The sequence below is a fragment of the Mustela erminea genome, chromosome 17 (genome assembly GCF_009829155.1).
Source record: "Mustela erminea isolate mMusErm1 chromosome 17, mMusErm1.Pri, whole genome shotgun sequence".
Lineage (NCBI taxonomy): Eukaryota > Metazoa > Chordata > Mammalia > Carnivora > Mustelidae > Mustela > Mustela erminea.
The window spans coordinates 45274264-45292928 of record NC_045630.1 but is presented as its reverse complement, the minus strand read 5'-3'; the positions used below and the strand labels follow the sequence as shown (position 1 = coordinate 45292928).

Genomic DNA, 18665 nt, shown 5'->3' with positions numbered 1-18665 from the left:
GAAACGCGAAGCTGCAGAAAACAACCGGGGATTTTGCAAAGGAAAGACACGGCGTATTTGGAAAGGAAATATGCTTGGTGAAAAAATAAGCAACATAAAACAGCCCCAAAAAGAGAAGAAAAGGTTAAATCCTGCAAAAGAAGGCAATAATAAAAAAATCTTCTTTTTAATGAAAGAAATTAGGCTTGACCTGTAATGGCTTGATCCTACTGTATTTCAAACAAATGAGGTAAGGATTAATGGTATCCCGTAGCCGTCTTTTGAACAACTTCCCATCAAAATCCTCAGTTCCCAGGACTCTGGATCGGGCCAGCTCCTGGGGCAGCTAAAGAGAAAGGAGTGTGAGTGAGCCCTGAGGGAAGGAGCAAAGCCCTCCCGGGGCGGAAGCTAAGGTGCACAGGTGGGCGGTCAGAGAGAGCAGACAGACCAAGAGATACAGTTCAGCAGCTGAGACACAGGGACAGACGGACCCTTGGCAGCGCCCAGTGATCGTGGGCTGACCGGCAGCAAGCGCCCCTCCCCATCTGAGCACTGGGCACCAGGTACCACCCTGGTCTCTGAGATGTCTCTGGTGGCAGAAAGCCCTCCTCCCAAGGAGTCCTGGAATGTTCTAGGGAGGCAGACAGGGCCAGACTGTGGGTCAGATTTTCAGAACAGAAGGGGACCCTGCCTGGGATGGGGGAGAGTACATGGGCTCAGCATTCTACACTTGTACGGGAAGGGACCACGGACGAAGCTGGAGATGCGGTGCTCCTAGACTGGCGTGGGCTGAAGTCATTTCTTAGGGAGCAGACCAGTGCCTTTGGTGCCAATGTCAGGTAATTAAGACTGCTGGGCGTTTAATCCTCAGTGAAAGAGGTTTTGGAATAGGGCACTGAAGCCTGCCAAGCTTGGCTTTTCATTCTTCTACTGTCATCCCCAACCAGCTACTGGGTTCAAGTTTTGACGGTACCCACAGGGGGCGGGGGGCGGTACAGCGGACTGGAAGCCAAGCAGACGGCCCTGAGAAAGCCGGACCCAGTCCAAGCAAGCGCCTGAGGGAGGCGAGGCGCTGTGCCAGAGTATTTGCATATTTGAAGACAGATCAGCTCCCCTTACAACTGATTGCCGAGGCTGTGCGCCCTCTTTGCTGGGACCCATATTGAAGGGCTTCCCAAATGTGCTTAAAGCCCGCTAGGGAGACTTGCATTATTCAGAACCATCCCTTAAGATGGCATGTGTTGCAAGACCGAGCCTGTTTGGGAAGTCAGCTTGGGTTTGTTCGGGGCAGTGGCGTGGAGAGGCAGGGGGGCAGAAGAGAGGAGGGGCTGAAGATGTACTCAGTAGGGGACATTCTTCTCTGGGGGGGGGGGCAGGATAGGGGCACAAAAAAAGACCCTGGCTTCATGCTCCTAAGCTCCCATGCCACCGAGGGAAACAGAAATCCTCTCTTTCCAGAGAAGTGACTCAAGCTTGGGACTGATCTCACAATCTGTGGATTCTGTAGCTCATCTGGGCAATCCAGGGAGATCTTTTGCCTCCTGAGAGTGCTACTTAGACAGCAGACATTAGAAGGAAGCAGGGTTAGTGCTCCTCGGTCTGCCTCAGGAGACCCCTTCTCCCTCACCACAGTCACCAAAAAGACTTGCTTTGGGGCGGGCAAAGCGGGGCGGGCACGTCACCTCTGCTGTCTGTCTTTGATTGCACCCAAAACAAATTTTAAAAATGGTTTCAGACCGCCCAGTGTTTTGTGTTAGATACCTTCCTCTCTGCCATTCCCTATATGCAGGTAAGGCACCATCAGCCACGCTGAGATTGGCATCTTCCCCCAGGCGCCAGACTGTGATGGAAACCCGAGGTGAGGAGGGACACTGAAGCCAGCCGAGCTTGGCTGTTCTGCCTCCCACCCCCAGACCCGCTTCTGAAGGTATAAGAAAGAGCCTGTGTCCTCTCCACGCAGGAAAGCAGACAGAGCACAACTGTGCTATTTTAAGCAACTGTACCCAATTCTGGGCTGGCTCAGATGCCCAGAACTTGCTCCCGGCCAAAGCTACCCCTGGGAGAACTCCAGGAAGCAGACAGGGCTCTGTTCCCATCACCGGGGGGCGGGGGGGGGTGTCTTGGCATTTGTAGGAAAGAGTTTTCAGTGGAGTAGAGCACCCAGAAATGAAGCTGAAATAAACAGCCCTTACCTCTGCAGGTAGAGATAAGGATGTTTCTGGAAAACCCGACTTCTAAATGCTGAAGATCTCTAACTGCCTAATTCCACAGAGGAAGGCTCTTTACCCCCTCCAACTCCCCTGGCCTCTCTCCTGGGTGACCTTGAGGGCCTCTGCCCAGGACCCACAGAAGGTCACCTGGCTCAGTCCCCAGAAAGGAGTCTGACTATAAGCCTCACACTAGGCAGGCAGAGAGGAAGCTAGGGGACAGCACCAAGGACCACCCAGCATCCAGCATCTTGCTCGACGCTCCTGCCGCCCTCACGTCCTCATGCTGCCAGCCCTGTCCTGGCCCCGGAGCCCACTCAGAGGTCCCAGGTGCACCCCACTGTCCTCCACGGCCCAGCCAGCTGGCCAGCAATTGCTCCTGACGTGCACTGAGACGCTTCAGGCAACCCAACTTTCTTCCCCAGGGGTCCCCTCTAGGTCTCGGTCTGGAATAAGAAGGCCAGCGAGGGGGCAGCCAAGTAGACTGGACCTGGGTCTGCTGCCGGGAGCATGTGGGGGCTCGTCCCCAGGTTTCCGGCCATCCTGTCGGTTCGCAAATTGTGGGCAGCCCGACTCCAACACAGAACAGTGTGTGGGGAGCTGCAGGAGTGGGGGTGCTGGAGGGGGGAAGACGGGGTTCTGAGAGGGAGAAAATGAGGGGCGGAAAGAAGAAAGGAAGAAGGCAGGAGGGAAACAGAGAGGAAGGAAGTGAGAAAACAAAGAGAAAACCATGAGAAGGAGAGAAAGAACCCCCGCACAGGAGAAGGGGAACACGAAGGAAGCTGCTGCTTGGGGGCTCACTTCCATGCCGGGTAGAGACGGGGTGTGGAGCTGGGGTTCTAGGCACCACCTGCTTCCGCTACTGGCAGGGGCAACTGAGGAAAGAAGACCAGGCCCCCCCGGCTGTCCTGAGCAAGGAGCAAGGTCCCCTACACTGTCCCCACCTTCCCCGGAGAGGCGTGTGGGCATGGAGAACCTGGGGTTCAGGTTCTCTTCTGCGACCTGGGGCAGCTGTCAGCGCCCACATGTTGCCCTTTGCTTGGCTTCCCCTACAAATACCACTGTCCCCAGTGTGGAAAACAGCCTCCACAGCTGAGTCACACAGACCAAGGTCTTTGGGGGGTGGGGGGACTCCTCAAGAGAAGGCCTGTTACACATCCGCGGTGCAAACGAACAGTCACTTGGAATGCAACATCCTGGCAGGCTGAGGACGGGCAGCCGGAGAGCCAGGCCGGTGGGTCCCCGGCAAGATGTGTGTCTGGGAGCTGACTACTTGGTTCTCTCCTCTGCGGAGGGCTGCCGACCCCACGCTATCCTGGGTCAGGCAGGGCTGACCCGCTTTGGTATGAGCCAAACAGAATCAGAAATAAAACTGGGGTAAAAACAGAAATAAGATGAAAACAAGTAAAACTAGAACATTAATCTGCAGCTTGCAAATGGAGTTGTCCCATGGGGTCCGGCATTGAACACATATCATGCTGGGGTCCCAGCCAATGCGGAAATTCTGTACTGTGGCTCTATTTCTAGAAGTACAGACCACCAAACAGGGACCAGCTAGAAAAGAAATCCTCACGCTGAGGGCATGGGAGAGATGTTGGGTGACCACCGAAAGCAGGACTCCTTGGATGCTGCTGTGGGTCCCGAGCACCTGAAGAGCTAACGGAGGACACAGAGGCCGGGACCATGGAGGCAGGCTTGGGCCGGGCCGGGGATGGCTGCCCCGTTGGCCTGGTGATTCGGACTGAGCCTGCAGCTTGAAAAGCACTGACTTAGAGACGGACCAGGTTTAACTCAAGGCTTCAGAATCAAGCAAGTTGAGCCACGGAAACAGCTCAGGCACCCCATGCTGGAGGGATTTCTGGGTCAGCCTCGGGGACAAGGCTGTACCCCGACCTAGGTACCCGGGGCTCCTCGGGGTCCGAGGGCTTCTGCCCCGGCTCCCAGCCCCGGGCAGGGACCTGCACTTACTGGTGAGGACCTTGAGGGTGAAGGCGTTCTTCTGCTGGATGGTGTGGGTGAAGTGGAAACGTGCATTGCAGCTGTAGTCCGTCTGCATGTCCTGGAGCATCACGTTAGAGAAATACAGGTCGCCGTTGTGGCCCTGGGAGACACGCTTGTCTTGGGTGATGGGCTCCATGGCTGGAAGGGAGCAGAGGTACAGACGGAGGTGAGCGGTCATGGTAAGAGGAGTGACCGTCGCGATTGGTCTGGCGATGGAGTGCCAACAGAGTGTCGGGTGGTGCTGGGAGTTCAACGTGATTCCCTCTCGTCCTCTCAACTCTGAGAGGGGCTTCTTTCCAGTTCACAGATAAGAAAGCAGTGGATTTCACACCTTCTGGGTTGTGAAAGCAATGAGGGAAGACACCTGCCTGCCACACTCGTGCTCTGTGACCAGACTTTTCTAGCTCCCGTCCATGCCACAAAAGCTCCGACTGGCTCCAAACCAGAGGGAGGAAATGCTATCTCTCAGGTGCTTCCCAAGTCAAGAGTCAAGTTCACTTGTTTTCTTTTTTTTAAAGCTCTCACTCCCACCAGGAAAGAGAAAATCACTGCCATTTATAATTGCAAGATACCTACTAATCAATGATTCTAGGATGCTTTCTAATTTTGGAGATGTTAAAAGATGAAAATGGTGCTTTTTAGAATCAATGATGTCACAGGAGTGGCTGAGGAAGTGGGCTACACTGTCCATGACTGTTGAAGCAATAGGTGTCAATTCAAACGACCGGGTCAGCCGGTTACTCGGTTTGTGAAAGCGTATTTGTCAGGCTGACGATTCATAGCTAATGCCTTCTCACCTCCCACGATCTTTTATTAAGTCATTTCTTTTTTTGTTTTAAGATTTTATTTATTATTTATTTGACAGGCAGAGATCACAAGTAGGCAGAGAGAGAGAGAGGTGGAAGCAGGCTCTCCACCAAGCAGAGAGCCCGATGTGGGGCTTGATCCCAGGACCCTGGGATCATGTAACTCATCATTTCTGAAAGCGCAAGGTTAATGATGCCAACTTTCCAGCAATGGAAAGGTCAGTTCTTTAAATGACTTATCCAAAATTGACTGCAGGCCTACTGTGTGCCAGGCTCTGTGCCCATGATTGGTGAAAGAGACTTTAGTTAGATAGCTCCTGCCCTCAGGGAGCCTGCAGCCTAGAAGAGGCAGGAGAGAAAGAAATCACTGCTGTGCAGTGTGGTGAGTGGGGAGCCTGGATAAGAAAGGGGATGGGCTGAGCGGAGGAGCCCCGAGTCCCTGCCAGGGGGCCCTGAGCTCCGCCTTGGAGGCTCCGTGACACCGGGCAGAAGAGACAGGGGCCCAAAGAGGTTTCCAAGCAGTAAGAACAGTACGTGCTAGAAATTAAGAGCACACAGCCGGGGAAGGGGGTAGGAGGAAGGCTCGAGAGCCAGAGGGAACTAGATTAGGAAGGGAAATAAGTCTGGACTTGGTCCGAGGTGAAGGAGGAGCCAGTAAAGGGCGGGAACATATGAATGAAATGATCAGATTTATGTTTTTAGAAAGACTGGAGAGGCCAGTTATAGAGGGTTACTGACGCCCAGGGAAAAGCTGATGGTGGCCTGCACTGGGCAGATGCCAGTGATGATGGAAAGATGAGGGTCATGAGATCCACTCAGGATCTACTTATGGACATAAGCTGGTGACCGGTGGGATGCAGGGGGCGAGAGACTCTGAACCAGTTAGCAAACCAAACAGCCCTCCAGCCTGTGGCCAGGCGGCGTCCCCCACGCACATGTACCGAGATGACACAGAGGAGTGAGACGACAGGTGAGCACGAAGCCATACTCTCTCTGCCAAACAGCTCACTACCTTGCTTCTTCCAGAAGCAAGCTGGTAAAGACTCGGGGATGGACGGATGGGTGATGGATGCTAAGCAGGCAGGCAGATCTACGGACTGACCAAAGGGTGGCTGGATAGAAGGGGCTGGGGGTGGGTGCGTGGGCAGGTATGGAGAATGGGGAGGGGAAGCCAGGAAGACAGAGAGCCAGCAATGCTCTAAACACCTTTATAGCATGCCCCCACTTATTATGATTCAAAGCATGGGAAGAAACTGAGGTCCACAGTGGTTAAATGAATCTCAGTGCATAATGAAACAGGATAAGCTCTCAGGGATGATACTCTGCCCCTGCTACAAATGTCCTGTCTCCCTGTCACTCCTTTATCAAAGGTTTCATTCCTGTGGCCTCCCTGTCCTCAGTAAATCCAGGCCAACTAAAGACTGAAAGGAGGCTTCATGTCAACCCGCCTGAGTTGGCTTACTGACAGTTTCTCCTCTTCCTCCTCTTTCCTTTTTTCTTGTTCTTCTTCATCTTCACAAATACTACTCAGCACTTACTGTGTGTCTGGTTGTGTTATAAGTTCTTGGATGTATTAACTCATTTATCCTTACAATGATCAACCACATAAGTACAGGTTCTAGCCCTATTTTTTAAAATTTATTTTTTATTTATTTTCAGCATAACAGTATTCATTATTTTTGCACCACACCCAGTGCTCCTTGCAATCCGCGCCCTCTATAATACCCACCACCTGGTACCCCGACCTCCCACCCCCCGCCCCTTCAAAACCCTCAGATTGTTTTTCAGAGTCCATAGCCTCTCATGGTTGACCTCCCCTTCCAATTTCCCACAACTCCCTTCTCCTCTCTAACCTATTGTTTTTTTTCCCAGAAGAGCAAACTGAGGCCCAGGGTTGTTAAGCAACTTGCTCAAGATCACACAGCCGATAGCATCTGCTAGGAAATGGGCCTGAGCAGCCTCTTGATCTGTTTTCCGCCATGTGGTCCCTTTACACCTGCTTCTCATAAGTCAAGGTCTCCCAACCTTGGGCAAGCCCCTCCCATGTAAGACACCCACGCCACTCCCTAAGATAAAAGTAGAAATCAAATGGCAGGCCTCCAAAACTTACAGCTGCTCATCCAGAAGATGACTGGGGACGGAAGTCCGGGCGGGGGGTTGCACTGGAGCGTCAAGGGGGCGCCTTCTTGAACCACGACAGGGTCTAGGTTTTCCTTGGGCCACAGGGGAGACTCTGGGGGGAATCAGACAGAGGAGCATGAAGTGAGGGTTATGGCGGGGGCCAGGACAAGAAGCTCGGCTAGGGGCAGGCGTTCAAGGAGGAAAAGCAGAAGGGCAAACGGGAGAACAAGCGAGTGGGTGGAGAGAGCCCGTGAGTCTAGGCCAGGTGCAGCAAGAGAGGAAGGACTTCAGTCTAAATAGATACACTTCTCCAAAGGCTCCTCCCCTTCCTCTCCACCCATGCCCAGAATGCTCGTGAAGTTGTTCAAGACTCTGGCTCAAAAGCCTCGTTTCCAAGCAATCTTTTTGAGGAGGGCAAGGTGTGCTCCTGCTCAGAGGCAGAATAGGAGGCAGGATGAGCAGAGCACCAAGGCACCCATCGGCCAAGGGCAGGGATGGCCCTTCCGGAATGACCCTCCATGCCCTCCCCCCCACCCCACCCCTGTCCATACGCCGAGGAGCAAGGCACGCTAGCAAGCGCGCTAGCTACTCACTGGACACCTGCAGGCGGATCCTGTTGGACAGGGCCGTGCCATATTTGTTGCGGGCGAAGCACTGATATTCCCCCTCATATTCCTCGGGCCGGCCCCCGCTGCGGAAGTCGATCACCAGGGTCCCAGACCGCCTCCTCATTGACACTCGAGGGTCCTTGGCGATGTTGAAGTACCTGCTGTTTCGAGTCCAGTGGAAGCTGTGGGCAGTATGGGGTGAGGGCAGAAGCAGAGGCAACAAGGAGGAACACAGTGGACTCCGGGCTCCAGGTGAGAACCTTAAGGCCCTGGTCCCTGGCCCAGTCCCATAACCACTCCTCCATGTCCCCCTGGCTAGGTGGCAGAACTGGCTGGGAAGTCGGATAAAATGCAGAGTCCCAGGCCAGAGCCATAGGTGAAGCTAAAGAGGGGCAGTCTCCTGACATTAGTGCTTTTAGCCAACCAAGGCTGAGAGTCATGGCTGTAAGTGACACGTAACCAAGCAGCCACTGGGAGATTCTGTCCTCTGCAGGAGCCAGTGGGGATTCAGATTGCTTTAAAATTGAGCCAGCTGCAGCTTCTACCCCAGGGCGTCCCAGCCTCTGACTACGAAGGCAAGCCCAAATTCCTATTTCACACGAGCCAAGCCCATCAGGGAGCTCACCCAAGCCAAGCCCATCAGGGAGCTAGTTCTGCTCCTCCTGTCTTCCTGTTCGAGAACCAACTCTAAAGCCAAAAGGTGGGGCACCTGGGTGGCTCAGTCATGAAGTGTCTGCCTTTGGCTCAGGTCATGATCCTGGGGTCCTGGGATCAAGCCCCGCTTCGGTCTCCCTGATCAGCAGGAAGCCTGCTTCTCCCTCTCCAGCTCTCCCTGCTTGTGTTCCCTCTCTTGCTATCTCTCTCTGTCATAAGTAAATAAAAATCTTAAAAAAAAAAAAAAAAAAAAAAAAGCCAAAGGGCAATGGCTCAGGTTATCTGTGCCCTGCTCAGTGGGTACAGAGTATAAAGCAGGGGCCACACATGATAGCCCAGGAGGGGCGTTTGAAAGAACCGGCAGCCTTCAGAGACCCCAGGGGAGAAGAGACTAGAGTCTCCCTTCGCTTCTGGGGGTGGGGGCTACGTCTGTAGCTGTTCAGGACATAAAGGAAGCAGGGGCAATCGGGGCTGCTCCTTGTCATGCAATCGTTGTCCCTGCCAAGGAACCATGGTGGACAGACCAAACTTCAGAAGGCCATCTGTGCCCCGTCTGACCCTTCCGGGTGACCCTGCTTCTTCCAGCCTGGATGAGAGTGGCGCTCCTTGTTCTCGGGCTCATGCAAATTGCGGGGGGGAGGGGGGAGGGGGTGAGGGACTAGGGGGCAGGCAGAAGGAGGCTGCCATACACCCAAAGTTCCGCCCGCCGCATTTTTCCAGACAGACGCCCAGCACAGGGTTTGGTCATGTCTGGTTTGCATGGTGCAGCCTGGGCTGCTGCTCCTTTGAAGGAAGGGGACAAACAGCAGAACAGCTCTCGATCTCCCTAGAAACACACCTGGCCTGGGGTAGGGGGTGCTATCAGAGGCTTGGGTTTAACTCCAGGCTCTGCCCCATTTCAAGCTGGGCGACCTTGGCAAAGGCACGTAATACCTCTGTGCTTCCATTTCACTTCCTCTTCCTGAGGACATGGGTCCCTCTCTGAAGGACGGAGAGGGGCTCTAAGGAGATGGTGGGAGGAGCACCATTTAACTCGTCCGCACACCCCAGGCCTTCGGCTCTGGTCTGCTGATGCCTTGTTTAATGCTGATGTGCTCACAAGCCGAGATGTGCTCAGCAAGAAAGACTCGGGTTAGCCAGCAGGAGGAACTTCCTATAAGCTACGCATGGTAGTGGTGCACTGGGTGGGGGAGAGTTGGGGAGGTAAGGCAGTGGAAGGAATGTGTGACAGTCAGAAATTTAGTATCTCGTTGTGACTTCCGGGTGTGACTTTAAGCCACTGAGGATTTCTGGATCCAGCCTCCTCCTCAGCTACATTTCTTAGTTCTCTGAATTGTACTTTCCACCAGGTAGGTATCCAAGAGATGTCTTCTGGATAATTTTAATTTATCCACTGCTTCAGCTACGCTCAAGGCCAGGGTGTGGTTTCAGTACCTCCTGGGGGCGGGGGCGCATGGATTTACCTGCCAGTGCGCTCACCTGGGGGCGGGGTTCCCCTTGGCTTCACACTCGATCAAGATGTTGTCGCGGGGATCCACGATGTGGTCCTTCACAGACTGCTTGGTGATGGTTGGGGGCTGGGATACTGCAACAGTACAAACAGGGGCGCTCAGGGCTTCGGAGGCCACAGCACAAGCCGACAAGCCAGGGGCAGGGGGCAGTACACTGTGCCAGGGGCCCAGCTTCTTAAACGGGGCCAGGGGAAAGGGGGTTATGTCAAGGACTGAGCCTAAGAAGAATCTCTCTCAGATCTCATGGAATCTCTATGAGAAAGTTCTGTTTTACCCACTCTTGTGTTCCAACACTTGGTGCAACGCTTAGTGCATGAGACTTCTTGAAATACATTTACTGAATGAATCAAGACCACAAAGCAGCCAGCATTCCAGAGCCCCGTGGCCAGGATGGTTCTGAGCCCTGGAGGGTCCGCAGATGGCCAAAGTGTGGGGAGGCTGGAGCTCCCAGGCCCAGTCCTCAGGGACTGGTCTGCCTGCCAAAGAGCCAGCGAGTCTCACTCTCAGCCCCGCGTCTAGTGTTCTCTGTGCAGCTCCTGTGCCGGCCACCGGAGCAGGGGGAGCAGCGGCCCTTCTTATCCCCCGGCTCCTCTGCCGTTCCCGGCAATGGGGGGCTCCAGCTGGCCGCTCCCCTTCCTGGGCCCGCACTGCATGGGCTCTGGTGTCAAGAAGCCCCCACAGGCAGGGTGGAAAGGTAGCTAATCCCCCTGTATCTCCTCACTTGGCCTTCTCCCGCCCCTCCTTGCTGCCCTCCTACCTCCCAGAGGCACGAGTGCAGAGAGGCACGCGGGGACTTACGCTCATTCTGAATGCTTGCTGTTAGTTCCGGTGGGTTAGCATTGCGAGGGGAGAAAAGAAGACATCGGTTATAGGTTATCACAAACGACTACTCGCCCGGGTTCCTCAGGCCCCAGCCCGCAGGGAGCACGCTGAGGCTGGCCTGGGTGTGGGCCTGGTGCCTGGGCTCTCTGCTCGCAGCTGCAGAACTCTGTGGGACAGCCACACAGAGATGGGGACAGACCCAGTGTGGGCTTCGTGGAGGAGGCGACAGCTCCACGGGGACCTAAACCACACAGCTGAGCAGAAAGACCAGCCTCTGCCCAAATTATGCCATCAGGGAAGTCCAACTATCAAAAGTGACAAGGCTGCTTGAAAGAGGCCGGGCTCTAGACGCCGCTGAGAGAAGGGGGCTCCCAGGCCAGCAGGGCGGGGATGAGAAGCCCGGGCAGCAGCAGATCGGAACCAGGGCTCCAGAGCAAAGCCCCAAAGGCCCCGCGTGGTCCACGGGCCTCACTCCTCCCACCGCTCCTTCCTCTCTGTCACACACGAAAGCACCTCCTTTCCTAAACTTTGGAAAATTCTAGGGACCGATGAATCGCTGTGGCTCTGCTCATGGCTGAAGTACATGGCCATATGGAAATCCCTCTTCCAAACGAGTGCGGGGATGAAGTGGAGCCCGCCACTCCTTCTGGCACTTTTTACGGAAGGGATCAGGAGGCAGGTAGCACAAGTCTCGCCCAGCCCTCACCTGTGGCGTGCATGGGCCCGTGTACAAGTCAGTGCATATTTGAGGTCGGGCTTCTCAGACTCTGCCAGGTACGTGAACCACCTGGGGGACGGGTCTGGATAGAATGCAGGTTCCGACTGAGCAGACACTGTGTTTCTGACCAGCAGCCAGGTAGTGCCAATGCTGGGGGTCAGGGCACCATGCTTCCAACAGCAAGACTTTTTTTTTTTTTTTTTAAAGATTCCATTTATTTATTTGACAGAAGGAGAGAGATCACAAGTAGGCAGAGAGGCAGGCACAGAGAGAGGAAGGGAAGCAGGCTTCCCACTGAGCAGAGAGCCCGGTGCGGGACTTGATCCCAGGACCCTGAGATCATGACCTAAGCCAAAGGCAGAAGCTTAACCCACTGAGCCACCCAAACACCCCCAACAGCAAGACTTCTGATGGTAACTTTCTGGGGGAGAAGGCCTCGGTGTAAAATGTGCAGAAAAGAGACTGTGTGTTTCTGTCACTTTGTAAGAGGCCTTTTCTTAATGGCTCTAGCATTAAGTCATATGCAAAGCTTCTTCCACGTCAGCGCTGAGGTCTGGGACGCGCTGGTGTCACGGGCAGACTTTTCCAGGGGAAAGCAGAGGCTGTGGGTGAGCCCAGGTGACCTCGAAGCTTCCTGATTCAGCCACAGTGAGATGTGGAAGAGAAGCGTTAGGGGCCCAGAGAGGGATGGTGTGGAGAAGGCAGAGTTAAGGCAGGACCAAGAGGTGCCAGAAGGGTCCCGAGGGAGAAGAAAGACATCAGGGAGGAGAGGCGGAGTGTGGCAGGAAGGGTCCCCTGCTACGTGCACTGTCGGTAAGTGAAAGTCTTGAGTACGACGCACTAAAAGGTCCAGAATAATCCTTTCAAGTGGGCCAGGGTTGCGTGGTCTGCTGGGGCACCGAAAAGTAATTTTATCTGTACCATTTGCCTGGGTGCAGCCTTGGCAGGAAATGAAAGGAAATGAAAAGTCCCGGGATAAAGGGGAAATCTGGGGTTTCTGAACACATGCTCCCTGGAGTTCCCCACAGCGGCGTCCTCACCCTTAGAAGGTTTTCCCGCCAGTGGCCCAAGAATGGCTAATTCTGGAAAGCTAGTGTATTGGAGCGTGGAGGACAGGTGGGGAGAAGGGGCCATTTTTAGGAGAAGCAGGGCTGACACTTGACCTACTGCCTGGGACCACTAGCCCAGGCCTGCGCTTTCTTCATCTGAGGACACAGTGGATGGCTCTCGGGTCCCCACACACAGTGGAGGGCTCTGTCCTGGCCCTGGCAAAAGCTCCACTTTGCCCACATGACCCTCAAGCCTCTCTTTTATAAAATCAAGGGCTGGCTCAATGGAAAGAGCCCTAGAAATTATCCAGGGAATCTCAGATTCTCAGAAGGGAAGTCACTCGGTTAAAGGTCAATAGGACATTTCCTGCAGAAATAGAATGAGAACCAGCCCACCTGAGTCTGGTCCAGAGCTCTTCTTACAAATCTATCCTTGGCCAGAGCGGTCAGTTGGCTAGGTGGGTCCCCAGCACGCTCTCCTTAACGTTCCGGACGTGAGTAAGGTAAGTAAGGGGGAGACCACGGGGGAGTGAGGACTCCCGGAGCTGGACGGACGCTGTCCCCAGCCCCACAATGAAACCAGGCCGGGGGCCTCTTGAGAGTCTACTTCCCTAAAGAGGTCATGACATCTGGAGCCACCACTGTGTCACCAAGGAATTTATTACAGAGACAAAGCCAACCCAGAAGACAAGCCAGCACAGGGAGATGACAGGGAGGCCTGCCCACCTGGGGACAAGCGCAACCTACCGAGTCCTGCGACACCCCCCCAAATTCCACGTCATTCCACCTGCCCTTCTCTCCACTACAAAGTGGTCATGTCAAGTGGAAAATGGGTCTGCCTTTTTGACTTCCGAGGGGAAGAGAAAAATCTTCCCATGAGCTCTGTAGGGTGTCAGGCAGAGGCCTGCCGGGTCTGCAAGGTTTCTTCATCCCCACACTTCTTCTCTCTCCGCGGCACTTGCCCCGGCACCTGTCCCTGGAGGATGGAGAGTGTGTGAATGTGCGCCTGTGTGTGCGTGTGCGCGTGTTGAGGTCATCCTGCAGCAGTCTTTGGGATGACAGTGAGGACGAAATGTCTCCCACCCCACTGTCTCCTCTGTGGGTTCCTAGGAGAAAAATGCCGAGTCGCTCAACGTGGAGAGAGGGATGGAGGGGCGAGCTGCCAGCAGACTCACTTTTTGGCAAACCCCCTCTTGTTGATGAGGCGACCCTTTGCTTTCTTCAAAGGTCACGTTGTTCTCCTTGGGGTGGGTGAAGGGGGGGAGGCGGGTGCGTGTGACTCTGTTGGCAGAACGGCAGGGGCTGGAGGCCAGTGTTTCAATGAGGGATTGTGTCGCAGCCCAGGGCTGTTCCAGGAAGCCTGCTGGGCCCCAGTTCCCCAGAGCAGAACCAATGCCCCGGTCCTCAAGGCACAGATATGGCCTCTTGAAGGGGCAGGCGGGCGGAAGGGCAGCCTCCGGCCTGAGCCCCCTCAGCCCCTCCCAGGCAACATGTAGAGAAATTACGACAGCCTGATCTTCACCTGCCCCACACCGGGCGAGTGTGGATAACGCTTCAGGGAACACAGCAAGTAGGTCTCTCTGCGGCCTTTTGTGACAACATGGATAGGCCTTGAGGACTTTAGGCTAAGTGAAATTAAGTCAGAGAAAGCTCTGGTATGTTCTCACTCCATGTAGAATCTAAAGAAGTCAAACTCAAAGAAACGGAGTGGAATGGTTGTCAGGGGCCCAGGAGATGCCGGTGAGGGGTCCAAACGTCCAGCTGTGAGATGGAAATGTTCTGGGGGCCCGAAATGCACATGCGGCTGTAATTAGCAGACTGTATCACGCACCTGAGCGTTGTTTCGAGAGTCGATCTTCCGAGTTATGGCTACACACACACAAGGTACTTGTGTGAGGGGATGGGGGGTAAACGAACCCACGTGGCAGTCATTTCACTATATACGTGTAGCAAATCATCAGGCTGTACACCTTCAACTTACATAGGTTGTGTATCAGTAAAGACCGGAGTAACCCTGGGAGGTGTTTGGGGGCGGGGAGGAAAACGAATGTGTGACCTTTCCCCACCCAGCCCCCGGGGCCTCAGCACAGGGTAAGAGGGAAGGATGGGCTCAGGTAACTTGGTGTGTGTGTAGGGGGGTGCCTGTCATGCTTGACCCAGCAGGAGGGGAAAAGCTGGCTGAAAAGGACCTCTTCCCGGGGCCACTGGGTCTCCTCTGAAGGGCTGCCCTTCTCTCGCCTTGCCTTAGGCTTTGGCAGACCTGTTCTGGAGAAGTCGTTATGGACACCACCGTGCCTGCGAGATAGACTTGCTCCGGGAAGGCATCATGGGTTTCCTGCTGTGACACTCCCGGGGCATCAGATATCGTGTCACAAAAGGCTTCCCCTCTTCATGCAGATAGGGGCTGTGGTCATGCGCTGGGCCTGCCACTTAGGGGCTGGAGAGATTGGCACCCCAGCTTCCTAATGTCAGCAAAGGACTCGCTGTGGGAGTCACAGGAGATGCACCTGTAGAAGCCCTTAGCTCTCGGGCGGGTGCACGGCAGCTGCTACTCTGGTGGGCTCCAAGAACTAAAAGAAGGTGGGATTACCAGAGGTCAGGGTGAGGCGTGTCGAGTGCCAACCGGGTGGGATGCCAAGAGACCTGGGTTGTATTCGTGAATCTAGTACCCCTTTGTTGTGTGACCCAGAGCAAGGAAGGGTCTCCAATTCCCAGAATACAATTCCAGAACTCCCTGGGCCCTCTCTCCTCACAGACACTGAGGAGATGGGGAGATGGCACGAGGGGGAGGGTCTCTGCCCCCCCATGGGGTCCCTTGGAGACACTTGCAGCTGGGTCACCTGCCCACAGCTCCAGCAGAGCTTTAGAAACCCAGATTCCTAACACAGATGTCAAAGCCGTCTCTTTGTAAGTTCATCTTGGAGGAACTCCTCACCCACTAGCCCCAGGGGTCACAGTGGCAGGTGAATGAATGAGGAGGAGCAGCAGAAGAGAAATGAGCCTTCAGCACGTCCTGGATAACCCAGTTTCCTCAGCACCCCTCTCCTCTCCAGGGACATGGCCTTATCGTTCTCCCTTATTAGATAGCCTGCCTGGGATTGTTAATGAGACACTCTTCCTTGAGTTAGCAGTGCAGATGGTCTCCATGGGAACCGTTCTTTTCACAACACCCTCCCCCCCACACTGAATACACACACACACACACACACACACAAAAACATGCGCGCGCGCGCGCACACACACACACACACACACACTTGGGACTACTGAGAGAGCAGCAGGCGCCTTGCCCATCTTGGTTCTGGGTCCAACTTACAGTTTCTGTTGGTCTTCTCTTACCCAGAAGTGCCCACTCCTCTGGGCAGCTATTAGTGGTAGGGTTGGGTGGGAGGGGGCTGAAGTACGTGCAATTCTTCTCCAAGCTGTGCTAAGTCCAGGCCCCAGGGCCTGGCTTTGGAGAGCTCAGTGGGCACTCCTTGGAGGCTGCATTGCTCTCCCTCCCCTCCCCAGACATCTGTCACCTGGACAGAGCCCAAGTCAGGGTTGGCATCATGTGGGCCCCATTTATTTCTGGAAGCAGGGAACAGGCAACAGAGGTGGTATGCCCACATCAGAGCACTGGAATGCCAAGACATTCTGATGGAAGAGCCGGAAATACGGCAAAGGTGGTACACATCTAAAAGCGGGGCCAAGGACCGGGGCTGCTAGTCCCCAGGCCCCTTCTGAATATAACAACAGACACAGCAGCTAGAGACGGGGCTATTAGAGCACCATCCCAAGCCCCCTGTCTGATGATTCTGGTGGCCAAATAATGCCCCCACCCTCGGACACAGAATGACACAAGGTTTTACTTCCCAACTTTGCCATGGGAAAGCTGAAATCAGCACCTGGTTTTCCCGCAACAGTATTATAATGGAGCTCTGGTTTAAAGTTTCACTAAGCCCCTGTCTTGTGCAAAATAATTCCTTTCCCTACTGTCCCCATGCCATCCAGCCTGATTTAGACCTGCCAAGAGAGCCCAAGGGTCTAGCTCAGATAAAGAAAGGCAGGTAAGTGTCCACTACACTTGGTCCTTGGAAACTCCCTGTTGACGGGCAAGTCAGGACTGCAGAGGGCCATGGGAGGGGTGTGAAGGGAAGGACTCCCAAGGGACACACAGACTTGCAGACTCCACCACCTCTGGTCCCACTTAGCAGGCTCCAGGCAGCACAAGCATCAGCTCAGACACAGTTTTTGGAGGTTGTGCTATAAAATTCATCTCACATTCCCAAACACGAGCCTGCCTGCCTCCATGTTTTGGAGGGAAACCCAGCTCTGCCTCCAGAAGCTACCACTTCCCCTCTCTCCAGCCTTTTCAAAAGTTGGGCTTAACACCCCCCTGACCTATCCCTCCCCTCCAACCCTCTGCCCCAAATCAGGAGAATCAAAAGAGATGATGGAGTGGGACTCACGATCCATAGGAATCTCGATGGCCCCACTGAGGCAGAGGAGGCAGAGCAGGACGGCTGCGTGGACCCAGGGCGGCGGCTGCTGCCTGGCCATCCTCAGCACGGGGCCCCGCTCCCTGCTCCCCGGCCTGCGGGGTCTTGCCGCCTCCAGCCGCTCTAACTGGGCCTCCCGGACAGAGCTCAGCTGTGGAAAGAAATACAATACCAAGTGAGTTTTCCTTGACCTTGCGGTTGGTTCTAGCAATCCTATAGGGCCTGAAGAACTCAAGGGTTTGGTCACAGACTGATGTTCTTAAATAGGTTTTCTTAGAAACTTGTACAATTGACATTGTGGACCCACAGTTCTTTGTGCAGGGAAGGATGCTGGGTATTGCTGGGTGCTTAACAGGCTCCCTGGCCTTTACCCTTTAGATGCCAGCACAGCCCCTTCCTGCCCCCAATCAGAATGTCTCTAGACACTGCCAACTGTCCCCTAGAGGACAAAACCACTCCCAGTGGAGAATCACTGTTCTAGAAGGAAGGACAACTCTTCATGGAAAAGTCATGAAAACAAACACTGTCCCACTGGTCCAGTACCTAGACGCTGCCATGCGCTGGGCCAGTAAGAAACACACCAGTCTCATAGCTTCTCTGAACCCTATGTGCTGTGTGGAGTTAGGTGAAAGCTGGTTTCACGATTTCAGAAAAATGGATTTCTGCAGACATTTTCTGCAGCAAAGGTATGGCAGTCCCTGATGCTGCCCCTTTAGAGATAATGTCAATGCTGAGACTACGACCCAGGAAAAGGGGATTCCAGTGGGTTGGTAGGATGAGCAATATTACGACAGTCCAATGTCCACATTCTCAGGCACAACAAATCATGTCTGATTAGGACGATTGTCCACATCCTCGCCAACCCCTGAGGAAGGGGAACCCTCCTACACTGTTGGTGAGAATGCAAGATGCTGCAGCCACTCTGGAAAACAGTATGGAGGTTCCTCAAGAAGTTGAGAATAGAGCTACCTTACAACCCAGCAATCGCATTACTGGGCATTTATCCTTAACATACAAATGTAATGATCTGAAAGGGCACGCGCACCAGAATGTTTACAGCAGCAATGTCCACGATAGCCCAACTATGGAAAGAGCCTAGATGTCCACCAGCAGATGAATGGATAAAGATGTGGGATATATATATATATGTCATGCAGCCATCAAAAACCCTGAAATCTTGCCATTTGCAAGGACGTGGCTAGAACTAGAGGGTATTATACTGAGTGAAATAAGTCAGTCAGAGAAAGGCAATTATCATGTGATCTCACTGATATGGCGAATTTGAGAAACAAGATAGAGTATCCTAGGGGAAGGGAGGGGAAAAATGAAACAAGATGGAACCAGAGAGGGAGACAAACCAGAAGAGAGTCCTAATCTCAGGAAACAAACTGAGGGTTGTTGGAGGGGAGGGAAGTGGGAGGGATGGTGGCTGGGGGTGGACATTGGGGAGGGGATGTGCTATGGTGAGTGCAGTGAACCGTGTGAGACTGATGAAGCACAGACCTGTACCCCTGAAACAAATACTACATCATATGTTCATTAAAAAACAAACAAAACCCCAACTGTCCAAGGGCCCTAGAACGAGTCTTTAAGAGAGAAACCCTTTTCCCCAGCTCCTGAGAGAGAATGGCCTGTGGGAGGTGGGCGGAGGATGAATGAAACTCGTTAAGGGGTTAAGAGTACACGCATCCGGACGAGCACTGAGGAA

General features: G+C 54.1%; 1 protein-coding gene across 23 annotated transcripts in view; it reads right to left on the bottom strand.

The window, feature by feature from the left end:
- The window catches only part of NFASC (neurofascin), a 174416-nt gene that overhangs the window by 52324 nt on the left and 103427 nt on the right, over positions 1-18665 (bottom strand). For 16 of the 23 annotated variants that reach the window (XM_032318194.1, XM_032318200.1, XM_032318196.1 and 13 more), the window contains exons 3-8: positions 16928-17108; positions 10686-10703; positions 9856-9961; positions 7708-7904; positions 7104-7226; positions 4155-4325 (exon numbers count right to left, since the gene is read on the bottom strand). In XM_032318194.1, coding sequence (XP_032174085.1) covers positions 4155-4325; positions 7104-7226; positions 7708-7904; positions 9856-9961; positions 10686-10703; positions 16928-17108 — 796 coding nt within the window. The remainder of the gene's footprint in view (positions 1-4154; positions 4326-7103; positions 7227-7707; positions 7905-9855; positions 9962-10685; positions 10704-16927; positions 17109-18665) is intronic. The other 7 variants (XM_032318195.1, XM_032318198.1, XM_032318209.1 and 4 more) reach the window with 1 other exon arrangement.